This window comes from Tachypleus tridentatus, chromosome 6, assembly GCF_004210375.1.
Source record: "Tachypleus tridentatus isolate NWPU-2018 chromosome 6, ASM421037v1, whole genome shotgun sequence".
Taxonomy (NCBI): Eukaryota; Metazoa; Arthropoda; class Merostomata; order Xiphosura; family Limulidae; genus Tachypleus; species Tachypleus tridentatus.
Window position 1 is genome coordinate 143,188,515 of NC_134830.1, and position 27,964 is coordinate 143,216,478.

The window sequence follows — 27,964 nt, forward strand, 5'->3', positions numbered from 1 at the left end:
AAGATCGATATAATAGTAAATATAGTCCTCTGTTTTAGTTGCTAAACTTGACTAATTCAATTAAACTTGGCCTGGCTCAACCCTAAAATATTCATAAGGTTTTTAATAAATAATTTTGTTACATCTTCAATTGTACTGTTGACATAATATTTTTCATGGTTTGGTGTTTAAACATTAATAAAACTTGCTCTTTGTGTAATGTGTACAAGAACCAATAGATAAAGATAATGAAGTTAGTTATTTTCTGTTACCCTTCCTTTATGCTTTTCAAATAAATTAAATATGAAATTTTAAATACAAAACTAAAGTTCTTACATGGTAAATTTTTAAGTTGTCTTTATTCTTATTTATTTTCAGCCATTATATAACCAACCTTCCGACACTGTCGTTTTCCATGAGAACAAAGTACGGTATGTACAGTTTAGAGTACTTCTGGTAATTGGTGTAATAATTTAACATGTTGGTGTTGGGACTCTAGTTACTCCTGGAACAGTGTTAAATAATCATCTAATTCTGTTGTTAAATATTGAGTTAAAATTATCTAAGTCTTACCCTTAATATTATTATAAAGTGTCACAGCAGGAACACTTCCACATTGTGAGGGTAATATTTCAATTAGTCATTGTGACAAAAGGAAAATGATTTAATTAGCAAAATATAAACATTATTTGGAAAATGTCAAAGTAAAGAAAAACATTAATGTGTATATTTTTTTGCTTACCCCCTGTAGTAAGACAATTTATGTATGATAATTAACATAAAACAATTTTTTACCAAGGGTTTAAAATTTCATCTCATTAAGTTTGATTCACTTGTTGATATATTTGGTGTAGTTTTGTTATTTTATAAAAATGATTCGTTTTGTAGCTACTTGCAGGCAGAATTTAAAAATGTTTTATTTCTTTTCAGAATGATCAGAATCTTTAAATATTAAACAATAACTTTTCTATTTTAGTTTTTCATCTTTCAAGAAAGACTTGATTGTCCTCTTAAAAAAGAAACAGGAAGACAGACAACAACGGGTATGTAATAAATGTATTAAAACAGTGTCTTGTATCAACCGACATAATTGAATTTTCTTTCTCTGAAGTGTTTAGTAAGGTTCTCTGGCAAATATTACTTTTTCAGAGTAACTTTCTGTAAGATTAGGATTTCAATATACAGGAATATACAGTTTGTGTTGCAGTGGTCTAATGTTAAATTAAGTTTTTTTTGTATTTGAATTAACAATTAAAAATTTGTTTAGATATTTTTTGAAATTTGAAGATGTTTATGAAACTTGCTTTTAAACTATTGCATATTGCTACAGTTCTCTTGAACTGTTTGTTGCTACAGTGCTTTCATTGTTTTATTGTAGTATTTTTCAGTATATCAACACTTTTACGTGGAAGAACCAAGCACTTTTCAGAAAGATATTTTAAGTTTCAATTTTGTTTTTATTTTGCACATAAGCCTGAATCCTATTCCATGTGTGCAAAGACATGAAGCTGATTGTAAAGTTGAACTCTCCTTATGATAGTGCTGCATAATTTGTAGTCTGTAAAATTGTTCAATTATAAGATATGTTACTTTATTTGAAATGGATTAAATATAATTGAAAGTTAATTCATGACTACTCTTTTCTTGTGTATAATTATAAATTAATCTAATATAATGAACTTTATATATGTATCAAAGATTCTATCACCAGGGGGTGTTGTCAGATGCAAACTGAAAGTGCATTTTGATTGATGTTTCCGAAAACTGCTGAATGTGCTATTGTAATTTTATTTTCTTAATTTCTCTCAATTTCTAATGCTTTTCTTCTGGTTGAATTATGTACTGGACTGCCACTGACTCTTCCATAGGCCTTTATTGATTTCTGGAACACTGAAGAAATTCTGCCAATTCTTGTTTAAGAGGTGACGTACTTTGTCACCTAATATTAATGATTCAAAAATACCCAGCAGTACTTTAACCATGTTTTGGAAACACAATTTATTAACAATTGTTAAAGATATGCTTATGACCATTATCAAATTTTAAACTTAAGTATGCTGCTTACTGGCAAGTTTTGAAATTAAAAGCTTTCTTGTCATTTTGTTTGAGGGAGATTATCATAAAAAGAACATTAGGTTTACACACGTATATGAAATGAGTTCAATATTTTTTAAAGAGTTTACATTTGAAATTTTCTGATTTTTAAATTTATAGTGCAAGGGATTGTTGTTGTTGAGCAGTTAATCTTATTTCTCCTTTTTTGGGCAACAATTCTTTTAATTCAGAGTTTGTTTTAATTACCAAAATTACTGGTTTTGTTGCTGCAGTAGTTGCTAGTAAAATAAACTTTAATACATGCTGAATAAGGCTTCCTATTTCTTTTGTGAAAGCAGTGCACATCATTGTTTAATGTTTAAGATCCCTCTTTGTGCATGCATGTGTGTGTGAGAGTTCTGTTAGTTCACTTAATCAAAACTTTGTATGGCCAGTTGCTGTAGGATATGAATAGAATAAGTTGCTTGAAACAATATTGCATCTGGAAATAGAAATGTTTTAGGCTTTAGCCATGCAGCGAGGACATGTTCCCTTGGGAAATCAAGTTCCCTTTGTCATAACTGAGTAAATAACAATCAAGGTAGGCAGGTTAGTGCTTTCTAATTAAAAGTTTCTTTTGTATGTAGTTTCCTGAAGCACGATCAGACTTATTTACTGAGTAAATCAATAACATTGTTTATTTCTTTTTTCTAGGAGACTTATTTAACGGAAAGTTACAACCGATTAATGCAGGCGTGGCAACAGAGAATGGAAAAAAAGGATAGTAATATTAATAAAAAGTGAGTATTCTTTTAAGCTAAGAACTGTTGTATCTGGTTGGAGTACAGTTTGTTGTTATTAGTGTATTTTATTATGTAGAATAATAGTAGCCAGCACACACGCTCACGCATGCACAGTGTTAAAAATGTAGTAATTTAATTTTACATTGATACAAGAGATGTAAATTTTCTTAACATAGAGCTCATTATGGACATTTTTACTTGTTTTACTTTACTATTCCAGTGTTAAATGCATGTTAAAATATTGTGAACGTAAAATAATTATGTCAAACAAAAAGTTAATCTAGTGAAAAACCTGTTGTCTTACAATAGGCTAATATATTTGTATATAGAACTCTGGCAAGTATATATGTACATGTGTATATATAAACAGTGAGGTGTTAAAAATCATCTTAAAGTATTTGTGTAGAAAGAGAACATTTTTATTTCATCTTATGTGAATGTCACTAGTTATTTTGTAATTGTACCGACTATAGTAAGTAAATGTTTGCACAGAGCCAAAGACATGAAGCAGAGAGAATTTTTTGAGAAGCAATATCCCGAACTCCGGAAACAAAGAGAAGAAAGGGAGAGATTGTCTAGGGTGGGGCAGAGAGTTCGGAGTGATGCAGAAATGGAAGAAATCATGGATGGCTTACAAGAACAGGAAGTATGAAACATTTAATATGATTTTATTTAAAAAGGGTTTTAATACTGAGAAATGAGATTTTTAAAAGTGAATTTTGATTTTGCAGTAAGATTATGTAAACATTCTTCTTTCATTTATTGTTCTCAAATAAATATTTTCTGTCCTTGTATCATTGTACCCCCTATAAAATATTTTATACAGAATTGGAAAGTGTTGGAAGTACTTGTGAAGAGGAAAAGACAAAAAGGTAATGACTAGACTTGTTTATTGTGTGAATATGAATTGCACTAAGGAGCAGGCACGTGTTAATATCTTAACACCATGGTTTATTATCATCCAAATAATTGGAAAATGTCACCCAGTATAAAGTTTAAAACTACTGACAGTCTGTCCATGCTGAGTGGTAAAAATAGTCCTGGCTCCCACATTTGTTACTATGGAGTAGCAAGTAATTTGATTAACATGTGATTATAATGTAGTGTTTCAGTCTTGGCAACTGTATGTGAAAATAGCTCGTTTCAATAATATGAATGTGGTCAAGGTAGGAAACCAAACCTCTCCAAAAGTTAAGTACGTATGCACTTAATAGTATACATGTATACAGCCTACAAAATAGGCTGTACTTGAGTGCAGATCTTGTTAGTAAATACAGGTATAAATGTCACCTTGGAAATAGTAAGACAGAGATTAGAATGAAGTGGTTTCAATGATAAGTTGCTGCAGTGTATAGAAGAAATAACCAAACTACAAGTTGAAGCAGTCACGAGACCATAAGCAAATGAGAAAACTGAAGAAGTGTGCTCATTATGGATAAATACAAGCGTAAAGTGTGAGTAAAAATCTTTAGTGATGGAGAGAATGTTACACACATTGTCTACCGTGAAGCAAGATAGAAGGTAAAACAGAAGTTTGACACGGCTTTTGTAGTGTTGGTGATTTTCAAAAACGAATCTGTAATACTCTGATAATTGATCCATCAGGTAGCAGTTGATATACCAGTAAGTCAGTGATCCTAAAAATACACTGAACAGAAACTTTTGTAGTAGTCAACAGAACAGTCTTAATCATAGCTTAGCCTGCCCAAAGTCCCAATATAAATATTATTGAGGTTGTATGAGTTGCACAAACACTTAATGTGTCAAAATGTGTGTAAACAACTTTCATGAATGGTGGAGAGTAAAATGCAACATTTGTAACAATATTTTCCTTGGTGAACTGTACAGCATCATGAAACCAAGCTCATTTAATGTCCTGTGTAAAGCAAAAACAGTTCATACGAAATACTAGTGTGCTATACAATTTATTTGATTTCTGGTGATAATGCTTTGTACTATTAATAAATTCACTGTCTTCGAGGATTGAGTAACGTTATGTTAAAATTATCTTGGAGGTTCATTGTGTTATTAGTCAAATTGTGCATTACTTTATGTATGCACCTTGATAGTAGGCTTACAGTATAAATATAATTTATAAAGGCTCTGTCATAATGTCATGTCGAAAGCACACTACACCTTCCTGAGAGATTTTCATATAATTTATCTAGCATTCAAGGACAGTGAGATCCTAGCATCTGTTTCAAAAGTAAAACTGCATAGAGATGCTGTATATGTTCACTTGACCATGTTATCTACATGTATATCATCATAAGTACATATTTCATTGTCTAGCTGTTTGAGATATGCAAAAGATGAAGAGATATATTATGGAAACAATTTGTGCCACTTTTCCAGATGGAGATCCTTCTTGAGTATGTTGCATTCATACTGTTGCCTGGGGCACTTGGACAGCTCTTGCCACTGATTTTTGTGTTCATGGATTCTTGCCTTTTTGAAGATAGCACTTTTTCTTTACCATGCCTGTGGTACAACTTGTTGCAGCTCTCTTTCTAAAAGGTCTTGGTACCCCAAGTAGATATGTTTTTCTTTTCTAATGCCATTAAGTTCAAGGGGTATCCTTGTTTTGGAAGCTATAAGTTCCCAGTTTGAATGCATCTTTATGGTCTTGAATGTATGAACAACTTGTGTTAGGAAAGGTTGTTATATACCCTCTACAAAAGCAAAAATTTTTAGTGATCTCACACTGTTTTTGTAATGCCAAATGATATCAAAATGTAGTCCTTATACATTCAGTTCCATAGTGTTTTTATCTTGGCTGTTGTTGTTACATCAGTTGCTGATTTGTTTTATTCTTGTTTTAATGTAATGTATTTAATCATCTGTAGTTGTTTTCAGTACTTGCAACCCCTGTACCTATAGTACTTGCGTGTTTTGATAATTATACTGTGTATTTTTTAATTTTGCCTGTAAAATAAGATATGTATATATCAACTCTAGAGTTAATTGTTTATTGTTCAGCATGTCTCTACAACATTTCTTTAATACTGACGTATTAGCTGTGAATAAGAAGTACCAATATTTAAGCCTTGATTACACTGGAAGCTGGGAAAAAGGTTATAAAATTTGTATAATTCTTCAGTAGACAAAATGGTTTGAGCTTGTATGTTTCAACTGCTCTAGAAAGGGCATGTTTGTTTTCCCATATCCACCCATTCTTATCTTGTGGACAGGATGTCTCAAGGTTAGATGGATGGAGTTTGATCAAAATTGTACTACAGGTACTGTAGACAAATTTCTAGAATATATTAGATTTTGAAAGGCCATAGTTTGAAGATCTAGGTCATTTACATTGGTGTAATGTGCAGCATAACATTAGTGGTGTTTTGTAAATGAAGTTGCACTTGTTATATTATCTTTTTTATTTTTACTCTTCATAGTTGGAAGATAAAAAGATGAAAAGTTACGCAGTGATCCCACCAATTTTGATTGATCAGCGACGCAAGAGGATTCAGTATACTAACAGGAATGGACTTGTGGAAGACCCCATGGCTGAGTATAAAGAGAGACAGATGTTGAATGTTTGGATAGACCAAGAAAAAGAAACGTTTCGAGAGAAGTACCTCCAACATCCAAAGAATTTTTGTTTCATAGCGTCCCACCTGGAAAGAAAGGTTAGGGTTTAAGACTTTAAAACTGGGCAGTGGCCGTAACTGGATATATTTAAATGAATTATTAAATTATCTATAAGATATCTGATTAAATGATTTTGTAAAGATGGTATGTTATCCAAGCAGCAGCTTGCCATTGAGGTCTGTGATTAAGACAGTCAGAAATAAAAGCAAGAAATGTATAGAAATCATTTTGAAACCCTGTATTGTACCTACAAAGGCAGGTCACAGAAATTTTATAAGTCTCGATATGTTATGTAAGTTTTGCTGTTAATTGTGTGTCTACAGATCAGCTGTTGTGTTTCACGAGTGTAGGAAGTTGAAATTTCATTTATTATACCTGTACCTAGAGTTGTTTGCAATTAATTATGCATTATAATTTTGTTTTATATAAGGTAAATATATTGATACAGCAAGCTGTATGTATGATATGTGGTAGAATTCCCTGTATAAAATTTGCTAAAATAACACTGTAGTGAAGATGGGTAACCCAAAATTTCTATGCTAGAAATATATTGAAAAGACGTACGATGTTTAAAAAGGTGTGAATGTTTAGGTATTGGATATATGCTTTATTGGTTGTATTATGGTGAGATGTGCTGCAGTTGGTTGTGTTACAATGAGGAACATTGCAGTTGTTGGTTTTATTAAAATTTTGTTTTTTCATTTATTAATTATTTCTGGTTATTTCTCTGTATTGTGAATGTGATAAGCTATTTACCTCGTGTACATAAGAAATACAGATGTAAATATTTAACTTTAAAAGAGCCACAAGCATATTTAATTAAAATTTGAAATTCAAGTTTTGCTATATATGAAAGACTTGGCACAGCCGTGTAGTTAGGGTGCTTGACTTGCATTCTGCTCATTACAGGTTTGAATCCCTGTCCCACCAAACAAGTTGATCTTTCCAGCCAAGGGGCATTATAATGTTATGATCAGTCCCACTATTCAGTGGTAAAGGAGTAACTAGTCTCAGGGTTGGCAGTGGACGGTGCTGACTAGCTGTCTTCTCTCTAGTCTTTCTAAAATTAGAGACAGCTGTTGCTGATATCTCTCGTTTAACTTTGTACAAACTTCCAAACACACCAAACTGTACATAGATATTGCAGGATACTTCATTGTAATACAGACAGTGGAGCACGTTCTAATTGCATATTATGCTGAATAATATTATTCTATGTTAAACTCCAACATCTACTGGCTGCGAAGAGTCGTCTGTAGTGTTGTGAAATAAATTAATACATCTGTCAGTAAAGAAAGTTGTAACTCTGTTTCATTTATCCAACTGTCATTTCACATGCAGTGTGTTCTGTATGATTACTAGCCAGTGAAAGGAATGCAAATTATTTAGATATATGACATCTGAATATTTCATTAGGCCTGATCACCTATGAATAACTAACATAAAAAGCACTTCAGGTGATGTTGCATGTGATGATTTTATACACAGTTTTATATTTTTAATCTGTGTTGGGCTAATAAAAGAATTAAAATAATGGTTAATAATTCTAGTAATGAACCATCATACCAGTTATTAAATAATATTTTAATAGGGTATTATTCTTTGATACCCATAATTATTTAAATGTTTTTCTGTAAGGAGAAAGGGTAGAGGGACTTAGTGAACAAAGGTTTTATGTGTTATCTTCCAGAGTGTTGCAGACTGTGTTCAGTATTATTACTTAACTAAGAAGAGTGAGAATTATAAACAACTCTTGAGGAAGACCAGCGTAAGGAAACGTACCCGAGCACTTGTAAGACATCCAGCTCAGTCACAATCTCAAACCCAGGTAAGATACGTTGGGCTGGACAGTTTTATGGCTTAACGATTAAGCTAACATCCTAGTGTTAACTGATTCGTACCAAATGTTGCTAGCACAAACTGTGACTTTTTGAACTAATTTTGGTTAAAAGAGCGTTCTCTGCTGGTACAGTGGTAAGTCTATGGATTTACAACACTATAAAATTAGGGCGGACTCAGCAGATAACCTGATGTGGCTTTGCTATAAGAAAATCACACACACACACAGTTAAGAGGTTATTCCACTACTATCTATATATAGTAGTCCATGTTTATTTAATAAAAGGCTAATGTTTTAGTTTTATTCATAAGTTTTAAGAAAAGTATATTTTCTTTTAATTTCAAAATTTGATTATAAAAGTAAAGTAATAACTTACTTTCTTACTCAGCACATATATTAGTTTATAAAATATAAAGAACTTATAAGAAAGAGCATCATTTACGAGAAGATCTAAGATGCTGTATTACATTGTTGTGTGACCAATCCAGTTGTAAATATATTATACAATATGATAATCTCTAAAGAATCAAGTCGATGAAGTAGGTCCTTCTAACATGAATTAGTTAGTTTTCTAAAGTGTAAAGTTTCTTAAGATGTTACTTTTTCTCTTTAAACGTAGTTCTCTGTTTATAATTTATTGCCATTAATGAAGGATGAGCTGTACGAGGAGTAACACAAGCTATCTTTCTCAGGCTGCTTTATCAGCTTCTCCAGCTATCACGGCTGTTACAGTCATGACATCTATAAGCCATTGTCAAACCACCAGCACTATAGTAACCAGTCCTGTAACTGCAACTACAGTGTCATTCATGGGCACATCTACTTACGCATCTCTCACAACTCAATCTGATTTGGAGAATAATCTCATAATATCAAAAACTAGCCAGTCAGATTCTGTGACAACAAACATTGTTACAGATAACAAGTCCAATAAAACCAGGTGGGTTGTTTTATTGTAATTTCTGTGGTTCAATAGTCACTGCTTTCACATTGAAATACATTTAGAAAAACAGTCTTGATCAAATAGTTTAGGTTATGACTTTGTTGATTTAATATACATTTTTTTGTCTCCCTGGGATACTAGTTTCATGGATAACCACTTTGTGGGTAAAATGTAGAATGGAAAATGACTTGATGTGTAACTGACTATAACGTAGAATAGAAAATGACTTGATGTGTAACTGACTATGTAAGACTGAAAGGTGGAATTATCAAGGAAATGAATATTGTGCGGAAACAAAATTGGATTAAAATTATGACGCAAAATAATTGAGAAGATTCTTTTTGTCTTTCTATATTTAACAGTTTATAGTAGAACTGTTCTCTTCTTTATATATTTCAAAATGGAATAGTGGATTTTAATACTAGATTTAATACATTAATAAAACTTTTAAAGTTTCTTATAGATATACTTGTAGCTTGGGAGCATGTTTCTCTATAAATCTCACTCTGTTTCAATGTTACAGTGAAAATAAATGTCTTGAAGCAGACAAAAACAAAAGCAAACAAAGTGAAACCAGCAGTGATGGTAAGATCTTGTTTTTTGTTTTTTTAATGATATTAAAGGGTTGTAGTTACAAACGTGTACCTCTTAAATGGCTGCACGATAAATCAGCTTTTACAAAAATATTTCAAAATGTACAAGTCTATATAAATGGAAAATTTAAGGTTCTTATTAAAATAATTTTCCAAACAAAATTGTTTAACACTCTCTATCCCTCCCTTTCCCAGAAATGTTGATCTGTGTTTCTGTTAAGTTTCTTGGTATTTTTATGTCAGAATTCAGTGAAAGAATAATTAATTAAAGGTAAGAGCACACAAAAAGAAATGTTTCAAGTGAGTGAATGAAAGAGTGTAGGAAACAGCAAGGACCTGATTTATAATTAATCTGTCTTTTAAAAAATTACTTTTTATTATAAAAAATAATACTATGATGGCAATTCAGTTATCCTGATTTATAATTAGTCTGTCTTTTAAAAAATATTCACTTTTTATAACAAAGAATAATGCTATGGTGGTAATTCAGTTATTCTGATTTATAATTAATCTGTCTTTTAAAAAATATTCATTTTTTATAATAAAGAATAATGTTATGGTGGTAATTCAGTTATTCAATTACACTTTGCTTTTTCAATGAGCTGTTTTTTTTTCATTGCATTAATTTGTACATGTTATTTTTCCAAGGAATATCAGTTGTTTTGTAAGAGATGTATTCTCATGTGTGACCAATACTTTTATCAGTGAATATGGAACTTTCATTAGTGGCATTTGACCTCCAGCTAATAATAAACATAATATAAAGTTCTGTATTTTAAGATTTATACTGATCTGTTTTGTTTAGCAAATACTGAAATAAAGAAAATAAATACAGCCGTAGTAAACAGATGTATAAAAACGGGTGTTCTTATGGTTTTATGAAGCCATGGTTTATGATCAAATCTCGACAGTGTTAACTCTTAACTTGTTTCAGTTTTCATAATTATTATTGTAACAAGCGTACTTCTACCATAACTGTAAATATACTGATACTTTGGTCACCGTTTATATCAGTTTTTACCTAACATGCACTACAACATTGTTGAATCTTGGAACATTGTTAATTAATGTACAGTTTGTCTTGTTGATTATCTCAGTTAATTTGTTGCTACTGGACATCATGGTGATTGGGAAAAAAGAGTTATGGTACTTTTAACTTTTTTCATATTTTTAAGTCCACTTGAGTATTTCAAGTTGAGTACTTACCAATATAACTTTTAATAAGGAATGAAAAATTGATTAAATTTAAACTTATAGTTTTGTCAACCTGGTGGACTCTTTGTCCAATGGTTTCTACAACTTGAATGCTTAAAACTCCAGTTATTTCACTGGTTATTAAGAATGCAATTAAACTAGACTGTAGAGACAGCAGTAGGCTTGTACTGCTCAGAGTTCATGTATTTCCTTTTGTTACCATAGGAAGAACCAGTTTTAAGTGGTCAAATGAGAGAAATGTGAAGAACATAACCTTTTATGCTTTTTAAGGTTGTAGCTACAAGTTTAAGAAATGTCTCTTTTAAGAATGAGATAAAAGATGCAAAACAAATATTTTTGTTCAGGAAGTCACAGTAATAAAGCATTTGTTTATTTACTTTAATAACACTTTCCTCAGAGATTGTTTCTTACAAGTTTACTATCAGCACATGAGTCAAGCTACTATTAAGATATTGATTTTTTACAAGAAATATTTAGTTAAAAAATGAATTGCTGGAAAAAGAAAATTCAAGAAAATTGAGGATTTGAAAGCAATTTTAATTCACAATTGTACTCATGTGGTATTTATTTTGAAAACAAACAGTAATTTTTAGTCATTTTATTTTAAATATTATATTAAGGGTAATATACTGCTTGAGCTTCAAAACAACTTTGCTTTTAGAAGTAATTGGGTCATTTTGAAGATGGGCAAGGCAATCTCTTGTTGCCAAACCAGCCATACTAGAAACAGTCATTGTAAACAAGTTTTTGACTGCTTAAGCAATTCTTTATTTTTAATGTTATTTTTGTATTACACCATAGAAATGAATAAATTTTCTATTTAACTGTGGCCAAAACTCATCTAATAATGTGTACATGCTAATTAAATGTGAATTTTTATTGCTAATAAGAGAATGAAATGTTGTATTGAACACTAACCATTCTTCTATTCAGGTGAAAGACATTTTCCAAGTGTGACGATTCTCTGTTTTGTTTTTTTCTTTGTGGATTGTTGTTTAGCAGTGTGGTAGTTCAGAAAAACCTCTCCCTGGACAATGTTTCCTATGTTTGTGAACAAAGTAATAACTTGGAAACTTTGAACCACAGTTTTTACAGGGATAAAAGGCTACGTTCATATCAGGAGGTCTTGGAATAGAGGAGTCAGATTCTGTTGACGCTTTTACTTCTCCACGACTGGATTTATGTGGCGCTTTTTATGTTTTTCATAGCAATACTGGCTGCGGAAAGAGCGTTTACAATATACGCAGTGGTAAATGACAGAGAAATTCTCTTGTTCTGGCTGTCCTCTTGGATGAGAAAATGTACTAAAATTTGTCTTTGTTTCATCATCCATTTCTGGAAGTAAAATACTGCTGCTAGAAGAAGAATAATCTTGTAAGTCTGCTTTAGATATAGTGGTCATGATGTGATACCTTGACGAGACATCCTTAGCGGACGTGTCCTTTTCTAATTCATCAGATTTACTATGGCATGACTCTGAGTTTCTTGTTGAAATTAAGGAACTATCTGTAGTTACATTGGTATTTCCTTTTGAAGGTAAAGAAATACTGGAAACTAAGTTGTTATTTCCTATTGAGAGTGAGGAACTGCCAGAAACTAAATTACTGTTTCCGTCTGACAGAGAGGAACTGGCAGTAGCAAAGTTGGTATTTCCTTTCAACAGTGAAGAACTGCCATTGACTGTGTTGTCATTTTCTGTTGACAGCGAGGAACTGCCACTGACTGTGTTGGCATTTTCTGTTGACAGCGAGGAACTGCCACTGACTGTGTTGGCATTTTCTGTTGACAGCGAGGAACTGCCACTGACTGTGTTGGCATGTTCTGTTGACAGCGAGGAACTGCCACTGACTGTGTTGGCATGTTCTGTTGACAGCGAGGAACTGCCATTGACTGTGTTGACATGTTCTGTTGACAGCGAGGAACTGCCACTGACTGCAGTGGCATGTTCTGTTGACAGCGAGGAACTGCCACTGACTGCAGTGGCATGTTCTGTTGACAGCGAGGAACTGCCACTGACTGCAGTGGCATGTTCTGTTGACAGCGAGGAACTGCCACTGACTGCAGTGGCATGTTCTGTTGACAGCGAGGAACTGCCACTGACTGCAGTGGCATGTTCTGTTGACAGCGAGGAACTGCCACTGACTGCAGTGGCATTTTCTGTTGACAGCAAGGAATGACTTGAAATTATGTTGTATTTTTTTGATTGTATAGAATTGCAAAATGATATGTTAGTATTTCCTGTTGATAGTATGGATTTATTGGAATTGGACTTTTCTGTTGAAAATAATAGAGTGCTGGGATCTGTATTTAGTGTTGATGTTAAAGAAGTGCATGAAACCACAGTGAAGTGGTCTGTTGGCCAATTGGAATTGGCATCCAAGGGGTCTACCAGAGGGTCTGCTGTTCTTTCTGAATTAAGAGTTGAAGTTGGTTGAGGTGTGTGGAAGCAATAATTCTGGTTAATGACTCTCTCAAATTTGATTGGTCCATCACACTCTGCATAGTCAATAATGACATTTTCATCCAAACATGGCATTTCTTGTGATTTTCTTGGGTGTCCCTTAGTGATAAACTTTGTGGATGCTATCGTTGATGTGGATAAAGGTCTCTTCCCCGTAGTGTGCTGAGAGGAGTAAGTTGGTTGTTGGATGAGTCCTTTGTTTCTGCTAGTCGTCCTTGGATTAATCTTAATGTTGCTTTGTTGCTTTCCTCTTGTTTTTGTAATTGGGTTACCAATTTGGGAATGTTCCTCTCTGTTGAAGCTTGGCAAACCTTTGTGGGGAAACACTGGAATTGGTTTGAGAATATGAGGTGTATTGTTAGAGGGTATTAAGTTATCAGCTAAATAAAAAGGAAAAGTGGGAAGAGCGTATTGAGGTAACCTATAACCAAGATGTGATAAACTCCTGTCAATATGTGTTAAATAACAAAATTATTGGGCATTATGCTGGATGATGGAGAAGGTATAGAGCAACTAGCGAGTTCCCTTTGGGCTAGCAAGGATTTACATGTAAAAATAATGGCAGGTAAGTGCAGTAACTGTGCTGCTACCAGTACATCATAAATGTTCTGACCAGTGACATTAAGTCTTCCAGTGTAGAGAAACTCTAGGAGAACAGAAAATACTGAAGCAGATATTGAGGGTAAAACCAGTGGTTCACTTGTCTCTCCTTTATAATCCATGTGACAGTAAGAATAGTTTAACAGAGCATTAAAGAATTCACTGTTTTGTGCCAGTAAGTTTCTGTGTACTTTAAATGTCTCACCTCCTGCAAGAACGTTTACTTCTTCTGACAAACAGTCAAGATGCTGCCTTCTCCACATTGTTTTATTTCTGTACAAATGAAAAAAAAATGCTGCATTGGAAACTTACTGTTTTCTTATTTATGGCATAAATGTATCCATTTCTTTACATTATCCAGAACTAGGTTGGCAATATTAATGTTTTTAATTTCTTACTGTGACAAATGTAATTTCCTTAGTTTCTAGAGCATGATGTTTATGTAAACAGTTTTCTTACGATCACCTTTTGATTTACTAAAAACTAATTGGGAATTTTTATTTGAAACCTGTCTTTTAAAATAAATGTTATCCTGAGAATGAAAAATATGGATACAAATTATTTTTACTGTAATGTTTGGTCTTTTATCAAAACTTAAGGATAACCAGTTGTCTGTCCATTTTGTTGTTAGTGTAAAAAACAATATTTTATCTCTGATCTGAATATAAGGATACACATGGTGACTACACACTATATTTACTAGAGTAATCTGAAGTTGATTAACAGACAAACAAGGTTCTGGAAATTTCATTGTAGCTAAAAATTACCTGGTTAATAACGTGCACAATTTTTAAGGGTTTTCTGAAAAATGATTTTTACAATTTAGTCTTGTTGGTCATATTTCAAAGATGCATGGCTATCAGTATATAACGATAAACGAACATAAATTATGTGTTAATTTACTATCCTGTGGTTGGAAACTTGTTTTTGATAGTTTGTGTTGTCAAGCTAGATACTATTACACTTTGGTTATATCTTCCAGCTTTCATTCCTATATTTTCAGTAACAAATGTGATAAGTTTTTTTTTAAAGGTTACAATATCGTTAAGAATGTTGCAGTCTATGATTTCAATTATTTTTAGATCCCTTTGTACGAGCTGTTTAAGTGTTTTTTTTTCACTAAATCAAAAAAAATCTATATTTATTTATTTTATTTTTTTACCCAACAGAAGGTTTAATGAATCCAGTTAAATTCGATATTTTGAGATTCGTATAACGTTATCGCATAATAAAGCCAAAAAGAAAGTAAAGTCATTGCTGATTTCAATATTAAGTGTTAACAGACAACTTTGAAGACATTCTTACCATTTGAACTTGTTTGTTCCAGTTAGTGTCTTAACTGTAGTTTTCCAAGGAACGTTAATATCTTGTAGTTTCCTCTTGAGAACGTTGGTAAGATATTTCTTCTAGATTATCATAACTGTTAAGAAAAGCGATGAACACTTCTGAGTTGTTGTTGTTTTTCGTGTAAGTCACGTATTATTTCTGTTATGGACTGTTGTACCCATGACGTAGATCCGTGAGATTTTTCTTTTAGGGTGTTGCCCCTTTGAGAAGAAAACTTCTAGGCTTTGGACGTTACTATTCTGTTGCTGTATTTCCGAGACCTGTTACCGTCGGTTTGGTTAGCTGTTGTAGTCCACTGGATTTTGTTCACTGTCGCAACTCCTTTTATTGGTAGTTAGTGTTTGAAAATTGGAGCCTCTTAAGAACACTTCGCAATAGTTCAAGTAGAAGACACGAGTTTTTGTTCTAGGACTTTGTGCCCATGTAAACTTGAACGATATTGAAGATCATTGGTACATTATTATTCAACTGTAGTAACTTGTTGTCTGTGTGCCATTAGTCTTAGCTCTCAGGTTTTGTGAAGGTGGAAAGTTTTCGTTTCTGGTTTAAGTCTCAGAATTCAGTACTATATGAATACAAATATATTAGTAGTTATGAGAGGAATGTATTTGAATGGTGCTGGCCAATGAACGAGCTAGTTGTTCACGTGCGACGATCAAAGAGTACAGCATAAAGTGTACAGTATCTTCGAGTTTCTTTGTCACGAAACACGCACGTCATTCATAATTAACTATACGAAAATTGTGATTTTTAATGTTCCCTGAATTGGAACACTTTGTTTGGACTTACTGTTTGTCTTTCAAAACGAATGTTGTACCATTGAGGCCTGTGGGGATTAAGTAAGAGGTACTTGATGAAAACGTAGTTCCTTCCGGCCATATCCTGTTAAAAAACACGCACGCACGCACAAAAAAAACGCATGTTAGAGGAAATTGATACAGCTGAGTGAATTGATTAGCTAAACAGAAAGCTATAATAACAACTTTGCCTTCTGGCCAGGTGGGGTTTGAGGAAGGGGGATAGCCTTTGTAGTTTACGCAAGTATGATCTAGAATCTACTGTCTTTATTTACACGTAATGTATGTTCTGTGATATGCCATATCGGTCTGGAATATTGCAAATGAACTTGCATCCTAATTAGACAGGTAATTATTACATTTCCACTCATGGTAACGTAGTGTTGTCACTTATCTGTATTGTGTGACTCTATAACTTTTGTACCTGTTACATATATATTTATAAGAGATTACACTTTGGTTTATCTCCTTTATATGATTATATGATAAAATTAGTCGCACATTGATTTCTAACGATCGTGTTATATTTAGTAGATGGCGCTAGTAAATGTTTTTGTTTTTGAATTTCGCTCAAAGCTACTCGAGGGCTATCTGCGCTAGCCGTCCCTTATTTAGCAGTGTAAGGCTAGAGGGAAGGCAGCTAGTCATCAACACCCACCGCCAACTCTTGGGCTACTCTTTTACCAACGAATAGTGGGATTGACCATCACATTATAACGTTCCCACGGCTGAAAGGGCGAGCATGTTTGGCGCGAAGGGGATGCGAACCCACGACCCTCAGATTACGAGTCGCACGTCTTAACACGCTTGGCCATTACCAGTTTTTCCTTTTGGCCCAGCATAGCCAGGTGGTTACGACACTCGTAATCTGAGGATTGCGGTTTCGAATCCTCGTCACACCAAAAATGCTCGCCCATTCAGCCGTGGTTAACAAAACGTTCTGGATATTATTTTAATTAAAATGTTAATACACATACCAACCGTCTTTAAAATACATTTTGTATTTCAAGTGGGTTTTTCGTCACCATGAAGAAATACAATAGGCGATCGTGTTTTAACGTCCTCTGGAATATCAGGCTTAAGTAAGAATTTCACAGTGAGTACTTTAAAAGGATTCGTGAAAAATAAGTTTCCTGAATCCAATACTGGTTGCAGTTATTAGTAATTGACTGTATACTGGCGGTACTTTACGCTGTTTAGCTTTTGTTTTTTTAATCTGTTTACATTACACAGTAATGCTCGCCCTCCTAGCCGTGGGGGCGTTATAATGTGACGGTCAATCCCACTATTCGTTGGTAACAGAGTAGCCCAAGATTTGGCGGTGGGTGGTGATGACTAGCTGCCTTCCCTCTAGTCTTACGCTGCTAAATTAGGGACGGCTAGCACAGATAGACCCTCGAGTAGCTTTGTGCGAAATTCCAAAACAAAAACAAGCATTACACAGTAACGGCACGGACATGACGCGACTCATATCAACGTTTTTCTGTTGATATAGAGATTGTTATACAAGGCCAAATATTTTATTGTTATTTTGTCGTGTAATACATTTGCATAATTAATTACAAATGTATTTAATTGGAGATGCAGATGTTACAACGTGTTAGTATTACAGTTCCTTAACTATAATGTTCTCGTATAGATGTCGCTGTGAAATTAGTGATAGGATTTTAGTTGTATTAACTAGCACGCTCGTGTGTGTATATATTCTTATTAATTAGTATTTTAATACAAAATTCGCCATGTACATTTATTAATTATTAGTCATTACTTTCATAAGTGCTGGCTGGATTGGTCATGGTGATTAGTTGGTGTGCCGAGATGTAAATCCTAAGGGCCCAGGATTCGCGTGGCGCTACTGATCTTGGATTACTGGGTTCGTTATAAGGGTGATATTATTGAAATGTAATAGTCTAAGGGTCGTGGTTGGTTCTTTTAGCTTAGCTGCCTTGTCCTTTAATCTACCAGTTCATGAGTAGGAAGAGTTATTAGATCTAGTCCATTTTCAGCTTTGCTCAAGGCTTGACGTAGCTTGGTTATTAGGGCGCTCGACTCAAAAATATGTAGGTCGACAATTCGTCATCGATCACACTTGTCTTTTGAGCAGTGTAGGCGTTGTAATATGACTGTTAATCCCCTTTTTTTCTTTCTTTGATAAATAATAACACCAGAGTTTTCGTTAGGTGCTGTTCACTAGGTACCTATTATCTTGTCCGTTTGTTCAAGGTTAGGGACCCGCTAGTATAGATAGCCCTAGTGTAGCTTTGCGCAAATGTGAGAAACAAGCAAACTGTTGCTGTTTTTGAGTACCTGACGATCAATTTACGAAAAGGCCACGTTTGGTAAAAATAATTTGTTTTGGATAGTAAATATGGCCATGTAAGTAACCACAGGGCATAGAAAATATATTTTTAAGGGTATATAATTATGCGTGTGTTGCTACCGTTTTCAGGAGTGTAGGCTGAGCGTGGCCCAGTATAGCGAGTCGGACTGTGTAGTCGAGATTACGTAATTTACGTCCAGGGTGAAATTTCGAGTAAGATGTTTTAAAGTGCACACATAAGAAGGTCTTAACAGAGTATCAGAGCTTTGGCTAAAAATACTTTATTCGAGCGTCACGACATCTTTTGTTAAACATGTAATCGAAGTAATGTTGGCTGGAGTTTAATTGTATTCGTGTCATAATTTATTAATTGAAAGGAAGTTGAAAGTGAATGCTCAGAAGTAATGTAGTTAATTATAGGTTTATTTATTTCAGACCAAAAGGACGTTTGGTAATTTTCGAGGAACGTTGTTTAGGTTTCTCTTTGATGGTGTTTACCTTTTGGGTCAGATAAAATTAATAATAAAGCATTTACAAGAATCGTTCTGTTATATACCCTAAGGATTTGGAGCGCCGTCTGGCGTGAGTAAACTTTGGGAAATTGTTCGATAACTTGAGAGTAAAAAAATGCAATATCGCATTTTCTATTACGTTCAGCGTAACATCTGTTCAGTGTAGTGGCCAACTGACAATTTTGGTAACAGTTAAAATATTCGTGCAACATGGTTGTTTTTTTAATTTGATTGATTTTTGACGAAAGGACTAGGTCCGTATCTCGAGCGAGGCAATTACGGATCATTGTTGGCAAGTCTTGGCCTCTCGGGTAATCAGAATAGCGTTCTTCTTACCCGCGGCTGTTGATGCGCAATCACTTTGCTTTAGTGTTAGATCTCGTGACCGAAGCACGCACTGCTTCGCGAGCAACAACGGAAACGCGTTCACTTAAATCATTGTTTATTATTCTATAAATTATGGACAATAATGTGAGTCAGGCCATCCAATTTACTGTTAATTTACGGAAATCCCATGTTCTAAGCACGAAACTGAAATAAATTTAGAGGTTAGCAACAAGAACCGTATTTCATTTTAATATAACAACTGCCCATATTCTTCAAAATGGGACAGTATGCGTATAGCTCAGTTGTTAATGACGCATTAAGAAATTATAACGTTCTGTTACATTTGATCTTTGGTTTGGACCATTGCCTATTTCAGAAGATTTGGTCATTTCTTTATTAAACACCCCCCCCGACCCCATGGCTCAGCGTTAAGTCGGAGGGCTTGTAATGCTGAATATTAAGTTTCGATACGTAACGTGGACAGAGCACAGGTAGCCAGCCCATTGTGTAACTTTGCCCTTAATAATAGCGATGCTATTAACGGTTTGATAAAGATTTGAATCGGAGATGACTAGTATTTTGAGATGACTGGTATTTTTCCATGCATTTAATATCAGATCTTTCACAATAGTATTAAGACATCAAATTTGACTATTATTTTCTATGTCTGTAATTACTAGATCTGTCTTGGCTTCATATTTTTTAAATTTAGGGGACAGTGATATATATATAATGGGCTCAGTGTAATTTAACACCTACCCCTCTACATTGGCCATAAATAAGATTGAAGGATTTATATTTAAAGCGACGTTATATCAAAAATTGGACCTATGATCTTCCATGTGTGTTTATGTATATAGGATCCATGACGTCTCTAAACAGTACTTCTCGGGTGACATTTTGTAGTAATGTGTGTATTTAGTTCCTTGTCATCGCAACAAGAGGTTATAATTTGTTTGTACATCAACAGAAATTTATTGTTTCTGACATTACTATAACAACGAAAATATTTCTTAACCGTTTTTACGCAAATAAAAATTTATTCTTAGTGATGTTGCTATGACAATGAAAATGTTTTTAACAGTTTTTACCCGAACAAAAATATTTCTTTGTGATGTTAGTATAATACTGGAAATGTTTTTAACAAATTTTAAGCCAATAGAAATTTATTCTTTTAAACATTACTATAACAATGAAAATGTTTTTTTAAAGAAATATTTCGTTATTTTCACTATACTTATTACTGGTAAGAACATCATAGCTTCTTGACTGCTACCCAGGTCGTTTGCACACTACGAATTGTAATCAAATTTGCTGGTAATTCAACACGCAAAGCCTCTTTTGAAACGCCATTATTGTCATGCATTTACTTTGTATCAATTATAATGTTATATTATGCTGGGAAGCTGGATCTGTTAAACAGAAATTTGTGTGATATCTTATTATTAGATTGGTTATATTATTATTATCTATCTTTCTTTACTGCTCTTTGTGGGTCTACAGTGAAAATTATACAAGTAACAAAAACCACGTTTTTTTTTTGTTCAATTTGGGGCTTGATGGTGGGTAAAATAAAAAATGGGTCCTAACTAACTTATGAAAGAAAATTCGCTATAAAATTATATTATCAATGCTATACGTGGTCACCAGGTTTGTCACAGCTGAGGTGTTTTTGATTAGATAGCATGACTTGTTTTGTCAGTACTTGCCAACAAACTACAAGTAAGAAATGGACACTTGATAGTAATCAACATTAGCTTTAGTATCACAACCGTATTATTCGGAATATATCTTTACTTTAAAGAATATGTGGTGGTATTTTTTCTTCCCTAAAACAATGTTAATAATTTTATTTATAGTAACACCATGGAATCTAGATTAATAGCTTCTTGTCATCACACACATGCGGTCGGTATAGCCATATCAATCATCATCATTATTTATTCTAATTGCTAAAACTAATATCACTTTTTGCTAAACACTCCTTAATTAAGAGCATTTCATAAAATTTAGCAAATTTGTGCTTAAAAGTTGGTAATGAATGAACATGTAGTAATACTGTCTGTTGTATGCCTATGTAACTACTACTTAAGGTGTGGATGGATCTTCACCAAAATTGGTATGGAGGCTCGTTAGGCTCATACAGGGATACATCTACAAGAAGGCAAAGTAGTGATAAAAAAGGCCATAAAAACTTCAAAACTGAAAATTTATGTGTACGTAGCTTTACCATATTTGGAATGGAGGTTCATTGGATCCATGGGGAGATGCTTACAAATGTTCAGTTTGTTTGTTTTGAATTTCGCGCAAAACTACTCGAGGGCTCTCTGCACTAGCTGTCCCTAATTTAGCAGTGTAAGACTACAGGGAAAGCAGCTAGTCATCACCCACCGCCAACTCTTGGGCCACTGTTTTTTTTACCAAAAAGCAGTGGGATTGACCGTTATATTATAACGCCCCCGCGGCTGAAAGGGCGAGCTTGTTTGGTGTGACGGGGATTCGAACCCACGACCTTAAGATTACAAGTAGAGTGCCTTAACCACTTGGCCATTCCAGGCTACATGTAAGGGAAGCAACTATTCGTGTCCTAATGTAATTTATCATTAATGAAGAATTAATAAAACGTTTGTCCAGGAGACTGGTACCTAAGGCTGGTAATAATCATATGGGTAGACAGTCCTTTTGAAAACTTTAAGTAGAAACTGATGTAGTTTGTTTGGCCTAATTAATACTTAGTGTCTGTACGTGCATTCACTCTATAGTTTTGCTGCTCTAAAACAATATTCTTTAAGTGGAATGACAAAAAATGGTCTGTTGTTACTTTTGGGTGAAGCTGTGAAAAAACTTTAGATAGATAGCTCACGTGAGCTTTTGAGAAGGCGCTCGCAAAAATTGTTGAAAATTTAGCGATTTTATTGAATAACTTTGTACAGTACATGTGGTTTATATATTTAGACCAAATTTGACATTTAATTATAGGTTGTAAAGATTTTTTGGTATACCAAATTTGAAAAACAAAAATACAAAGTCGGGTATGTTTTTCTATCAAAGTTTCTGTACTTACGGCGCGAAGAAACAAAATAGAGGGAGAACTTCAATAAAAAAATTATAATTTATATCGAACATTTCTTTAATGGATTCCTTTTGAAACTTTGTGTTTGTGTAAAGGTTTATTAGAGCTCATCCACTGAAAATATGTCGTCGTTTAGGTTGTTATTAACAGAAGTGATAATTTAGCGATATTCCACCTTTTGTAGATTGGGTTATGCCAAAGTATATCTTGCAGGTTGTTTTAGCCGCACGACGCACCTACCACGTTATTGACTATTGATGTTTTTATGGCATATTTTCATACTGCTCGTATATGTTAAACGTAAACGTATCTGACATCATTTTAGGCTGTTTTGAGGAAGAAAAAGGTACAAAATTTATCAAAAGACTGGTGAGTAATTAAATATGAAGTATTAACATATTAATCAAAACAAGTTTGGTGTTATTTTGTACAGCCATTAGTGGCAGTGGCTATCTTCACTGTTAGTGACGTTTTCGGCCTTAATCCCAATAACGTCTCGCGATGCTTGCAGTTTAGGGATCAAAGGTTAGTCCTAATTCCTTATTTTAAGTTAATGATGCAGAATAATCATCAAATTAGAAAATAAGAAAAATAGTAGATACACTAAACATTTCCAACAAAACTGTTACTAAAACTGAAGTTAATACACTAATAGGTATAACAATTTTTCACGAAATAAACGATGGAACCTGTTTGCGTTTTTCGTCTGTCGTCTTTTAATTAAGAGTTAGATCAGATAATGATTCAAGTTAATGTAGGGAAAGATTAAAAAAACAACTAAGTGTATTAAAATCGCGACAGTGATGTATTGTGTACGTAAATATTTTTTTATTTTAAACAATGAACATCCCATGTCCGTCTACGATATACCTATATTCAAGTAAGAAAGCGGGCGACTGAGTCCATAAATGAAAAAATTAGAAAAGGAATCAGAGGGAAAATCACTTACTAAGCTTGGTTGTAAAATAAGTCTTGCCAAAAGATTTTGAAATGTATTACAGAACATCGGGATACATACCTCATTATTTTGAAATCATAGTTATTTCTACATTAGCTACGGAGTTCAATTATTTTAGGAAGACAGGGTTACATTAATAGTAATATTATGTGAAAAATAAATACTTGTAATAAACGGTGTGGTATTAAATAAATAATATAGAAATTAATTAATCCAATTGTAACGTGGTGGCTTACATAAAGTTAGAAATCACACTTCAACATGTTCATATAATGTCTCGGTTGGTATATGTCTCATTCCAGCCGGTTTGGTGGTATCTGGTATTGTGCGGAAGGCCTTATCGACAATGGATATAGCAAATGTGGTGATATAAATTTATTAATAATATTAAGTGACCTTGTAAGCATTACATACTGTCTACAAAGCCTTGGTTAACAAGCTAGGTGGCGAACGGTTTTTGCTTTGACGCAGAAATGCGCTCCACAATATGCGGCCTTTGGTACTTTATAATACTGACAGACAAGTCTGCCCGGCATGGCCAGGTGGAAAAAGGCGCTCGACTCGTAATCTGAGGGTCGCGGCTTCGAATCCCCGTTATAACAAACATGCTCGCCCTTTCAACCGTGTGGGCGTTATAATGTACGATCAATTCCACTATTCGTTGGTAAAAGAGTAGCTCAGGAGTTGTTGATGGGGTGGTGACCACCTAGAAAGGTCGAAACGTTCTTCTCTCTCCTCATCAGTAAATATTAATACCCATACCAGCCGTTTTGAGATACAAATTACAAGTTTATTTGAATTTCTTGACTTGAGTACGTAAACGTGGGGGCCCGTGAATTATTAGGTAAATGTGCCCAGACTGCATCCAAGGGCTCTTGTGGGTAAGTTCTGAGAGTGGCATCTAAGTTTAACTATTTGATCAGTCAATAGTATCTAGATCCATATTGGTATGTAGAAGGTCAGGGGTAATTCATAACAAAGCAATTTTTTTATACTTGTTTCCGTATCTTATACGAAAATTTCACTTAAGTTAAAAGCCTGGCAACTCGAAATTTGTGGGTCGTAGACTGGAATCCCTGCCTCACCAAACATGCTCACCTGTTCAGCCGTGGATGCCTTATGATGTAATGGTAAATTCCACTGTTATTTGGTAAAAGAGTAGCTCATGAGCTCGCGATGGTGGTGATGACTAGCTGCCTTCCCTCTTAGTCTTAAGCTACTAAATTAGGGACGGCTAGCGCAGATAGCCCTCGTGTAGCTTTGCGCGGAATTCAAAAACAGACAAGTCTTACTGTTCAATTAGAGTAGCCCAAGAGTTGATGGTGGGTGCCATTAATTAGTTGCCTACCCTCTAGTTTATCAATCCAACATTAGGGACGGCTAGTACAGGTACACCTTGTGTGGATTCGAGCAAAAGTATGAAACAGAAAAATATAATCTACGCTGTAAAGTAGCCTGAAACAGACGGTAATTTATTTAAGATGTAATTTATTTCCAGGCGGCATTTTATTTTTCCCATTGTCTGGCCTTTGTTTTTAATCTACAAGTCGATGTATGACGTAGGGATTATAAAATGATTTGTCATTGTTAAATTATTTCTTAAAGGAAAACAAATTTAAATAATGCTTATTTTGAGGATAGCTTATTCCATTAAGATATATTTACGATAAAAAATTTAGCGCATCCGAACGAGAATTAGTGATACAATTTTTGATATTTGTTAGTACATCAAGTTCACCAGTTATAAAACACAATATATGCTTAAATTGCCTGTATTCATGTACAACTAATCAACCATTTTTTGTTTTTAAGTAAAATGTATTCAGCTACTTTTATTTGTTATTTTGATGGTAAATATTCTTGCACTGTACATGCCTCGTGTATTTCCTAAATACGCGTCTAGTCACTTATTATAAATAAAGATATTTCCCCTGGGCAATATTGGTGTCACTATGCGTGACAAATGTTCTTCCAACTGTCAGTAGTTTGGTCTAATCATGTTCCGGTTTGTTGCACGTTGCATGTTGTCTTGGCCGTGTCCCTTTATACCGTTTATATATACAGGTCATTCGGAGAAATGGCTTCTATCTAAAGTCGAAGGTTTAACCTAAGCATGAAAATTGGTTTATTGTATTTGTTAGCCGCGTGTTTCAAGAGTTAATAGCCATACTAATAAATAGATTGTTTGTATTGTAGTGTTTTTCTAAATATTATATCGACGAAAGTAAATAGTGTGTCATGAAATATATCTATACATATATCAGTTTAAGTGACGTTATAGGAAATGTATTTGTACAGTATTTTTAGTTTGGCTTATTTGACTGAAACAAACAATATCTGCCATTAACTTTAATCTACATCTTAATACAAGTATTGCTTATTTTGAGGATATTTTATTCCATTAAAATATTAATCATTAATATAAAGTATGCAAAACTAGAGTGGCGCTTCCTTGTGGCAATTAGTGTAAATAAATGTACAATTTGTTGTTTTTATAGGTACGTTAAGTTGATCCTGTAGCTTAATTTAAGTAATAATTATGGCTTATTCCATTAAGATATTTATCATTAATTTGAGTATTTGTATGAAAAATGAAACTCTCTTTGGTTGTAATTAGTAAAAATAACTTTAGTTTTTGTTGCTACACTAACTTCAACTATCACTTTTATGGCCCAGTTTTTAAACACAACTTTGTGGTTAAGCCAGTAGTTTTGCATATATTAACCTGACATAACATAGGCCTCGACAAAAACGTGAATGGTTGCTGGTCTCAGAAAATTGGCCAGAATTATTGATTTTAAAAAGTGGTTAAAAGTTGACTGATATGTTTTATATTTGAGTTTTTCACTAGTAGAATGTCGTGAAACAATCAACTGTGAATTATTAGTTGCCCTCTGGAGGCTAGTTTTTAATTTATACCACTAGCATGTGTAAACATACCATATATACATAATGTATGTGTTTTGAAAGCAAGAAGGAGAAATGTTTATTATATTATTATAGACTTGCATGTTATTGAGTGAAAATAGAGATTTGTGTAATAAGATACCGCCCGCACCAGATTTTCTAAACCCTATTTCTAATGTGAAGTCTTTCATGAAATATGAGGGCTATTCATTTGCCCAAAATTAGTTGAGACTGTTTTAGGAAAGCACTTGAATAGCAAGTGTTAAAATCAGTCCAATTAAGTGGAAATATAATTTTTATTCAATTTTATTTGTCATTACACAAGGATTAAATTCAGGGTATGTTAACATACTAAAACCATGAGCTATTAAATATAATTTTATTAACCTCCTTGTTGCTGTACTGTTGAAGTGATTTTTGTATAGAAATGTTCAACTACAAAGTAATCAATATATTAAATGTAACATACTGTATCACTTTATCTTTTCAGATGCTCTTTTCTTTTTTGGCATTTTGTTACTATTATTATCTGTGTATAATTCTCTTAAGTGGAAATGTGTTTTTTGGTGATGTGGTTTTGATTACTTTGAATCCCAAGGAATATTAAAAGATGTAACAGTGATCTCTGGACTGGTGATATTTATTTGGAGAATTGATCTACTCTGGAATTTCAGAGAAAAACAAAACATGGAAACAAATGCTGTTTCTTGGAAGGGTAATAATACAATAAGCTGAACTCCCAGTGGTCATTAATATTAAGTTATTTGCAGAAACCATAAACCATTTGTAGACAAATTAGTAATTTTATTGCAGCAGTACTTCTTTAAGTACAGGATTTCTAGAATAATATAAAATGTTTATAACCACAGACACTGAAAACTACAAGTCCTTGTCTTAATCCTAACATTAGCCTTTTTAAAAGTATGGTCTATATTTAATAAAAAAAAATTCAACTAGTGTGAGTTTTTTGCTTTAGTTTAGTTGGGGCTGAACATTACTTTATACAATCAGTAAATAAACTTATTTTATTCAATGAACTGTCAGAAGTATCTTTAGGCTTCAACTTTATATAATATATTGTTGTACGAGGTGTCTACTGAAGTATACCTAAATATGCCTTTTGGTTATATCCATCAATTTGAAATGAGTGCACATGTGCATTTTCTGGATAGAAAGAAACTGAGTATTATTATATTAGATGGATATGCTTAATCTTTGAAGGCCCTTGACTTCTCTGATAATTCAGCATGCTACACGAAGTACTGTTTAAGCTGAAAATATCAAATGTTGTCTTTAATTTAAAAATGTTAATTTTCATTTGGGATTGGAATGTTGTATTCCCAGAAATTGTTAATAAATTAAGATTGTTACAGTAAGAATATTTTTCTACACATTTATTACTAATAAGCTGAATGAATGAATGTACATTAATTACTATTTCTAATACATCTTTGTTATGTATTGTAACTCAACTTCTAAAAAAAGTTTTGGATTTGTTTAATTTTGTAAATTGTTTTTCAAAGTTTGATAAATGTGCAATTATGAACACTATCACTACTAGTACCTTTGACCATAGATTTAGAAAATCACGTGTCATACAGTCAATCGTTGTGAACAGGTTTTTCTGTTTTATTGAAAAGAAAGAGATAATTTGTAAATTG

General features: G+C 33.4%; 2 protein-coding genes across 11 annotated transcripts in view; one reads left to right on the top strand and one right to left on the bottom strand.

Moving 5' to 3' along the window:
- LOC143253915 (uncharacterized) overlaps positions 1-27,964 on the top strand; it is a 115,944-nt gene that overhangs the window by 76,991 nt on the left and 10,989 nt on the right. For all 10 annotated transcript variants that reach the window (XM_076508492.1, XM_076508499.1, XM_076508497.1 and 7 more), the window contains 8 exons: positions 358-410; positions 956-1,022; positions 2,728-2,813; positions 3,309-3,462; positions 6,215-6,448; positions 8,101-8,238; positions 8,943-9,190; positions 9,717-9,778. In XM_076508492.1, the coding sequence (XP_076364607.1) occupies positions 358-410; positions 956-1,022; positions 2,728-2,813; positions 3,309-3,462; positions 6,215-6,448; positions 8,101-8,238; positions 8,943-9,190; positions 9,717-9,778 (1,042 nt within the window). The remainder of the gene's footprint in view (positions 1-357; positions 411-955; positions 1,023-2,727; positions 2,814-3,308; positions 3,463-6,214; positions 6,449-8,100; positions 8,239-8,942; positions 9,191-9,716; positions 9,779-27,964) is intronic.
- On the bottom strand, positions 11,335-16,229 carry LOC143253916 (uncharacterized). Its single transcript, XM_076508501.1, has 2 exons — positions 15,368-16,229; positions 11,335-14,335 (listed from the first exon to the last, which is right to left on the bottom strand). The coding sequence occupies exon 2, from the start codon at positions 13,535-13,537 to the stop codon at positions 12,161-12,163; it is 1,377 nt and encodes a 458-aa protein (XP_076364616.1). The 5' UTR covers positions 13,538-14,335; positions 15,368-16,229; the 3' UTR covers positions 11,335-12,160.

Excerpts from the sequence above, each read along its gene's own strand:
- LOC143253916 (XM_076508501.1), bottom strand. The coding sequence starts at position 13,537 with ATGCCATGTTTGGATGAAAATGTCATTATTGACTATGCAGAGTGTGAT.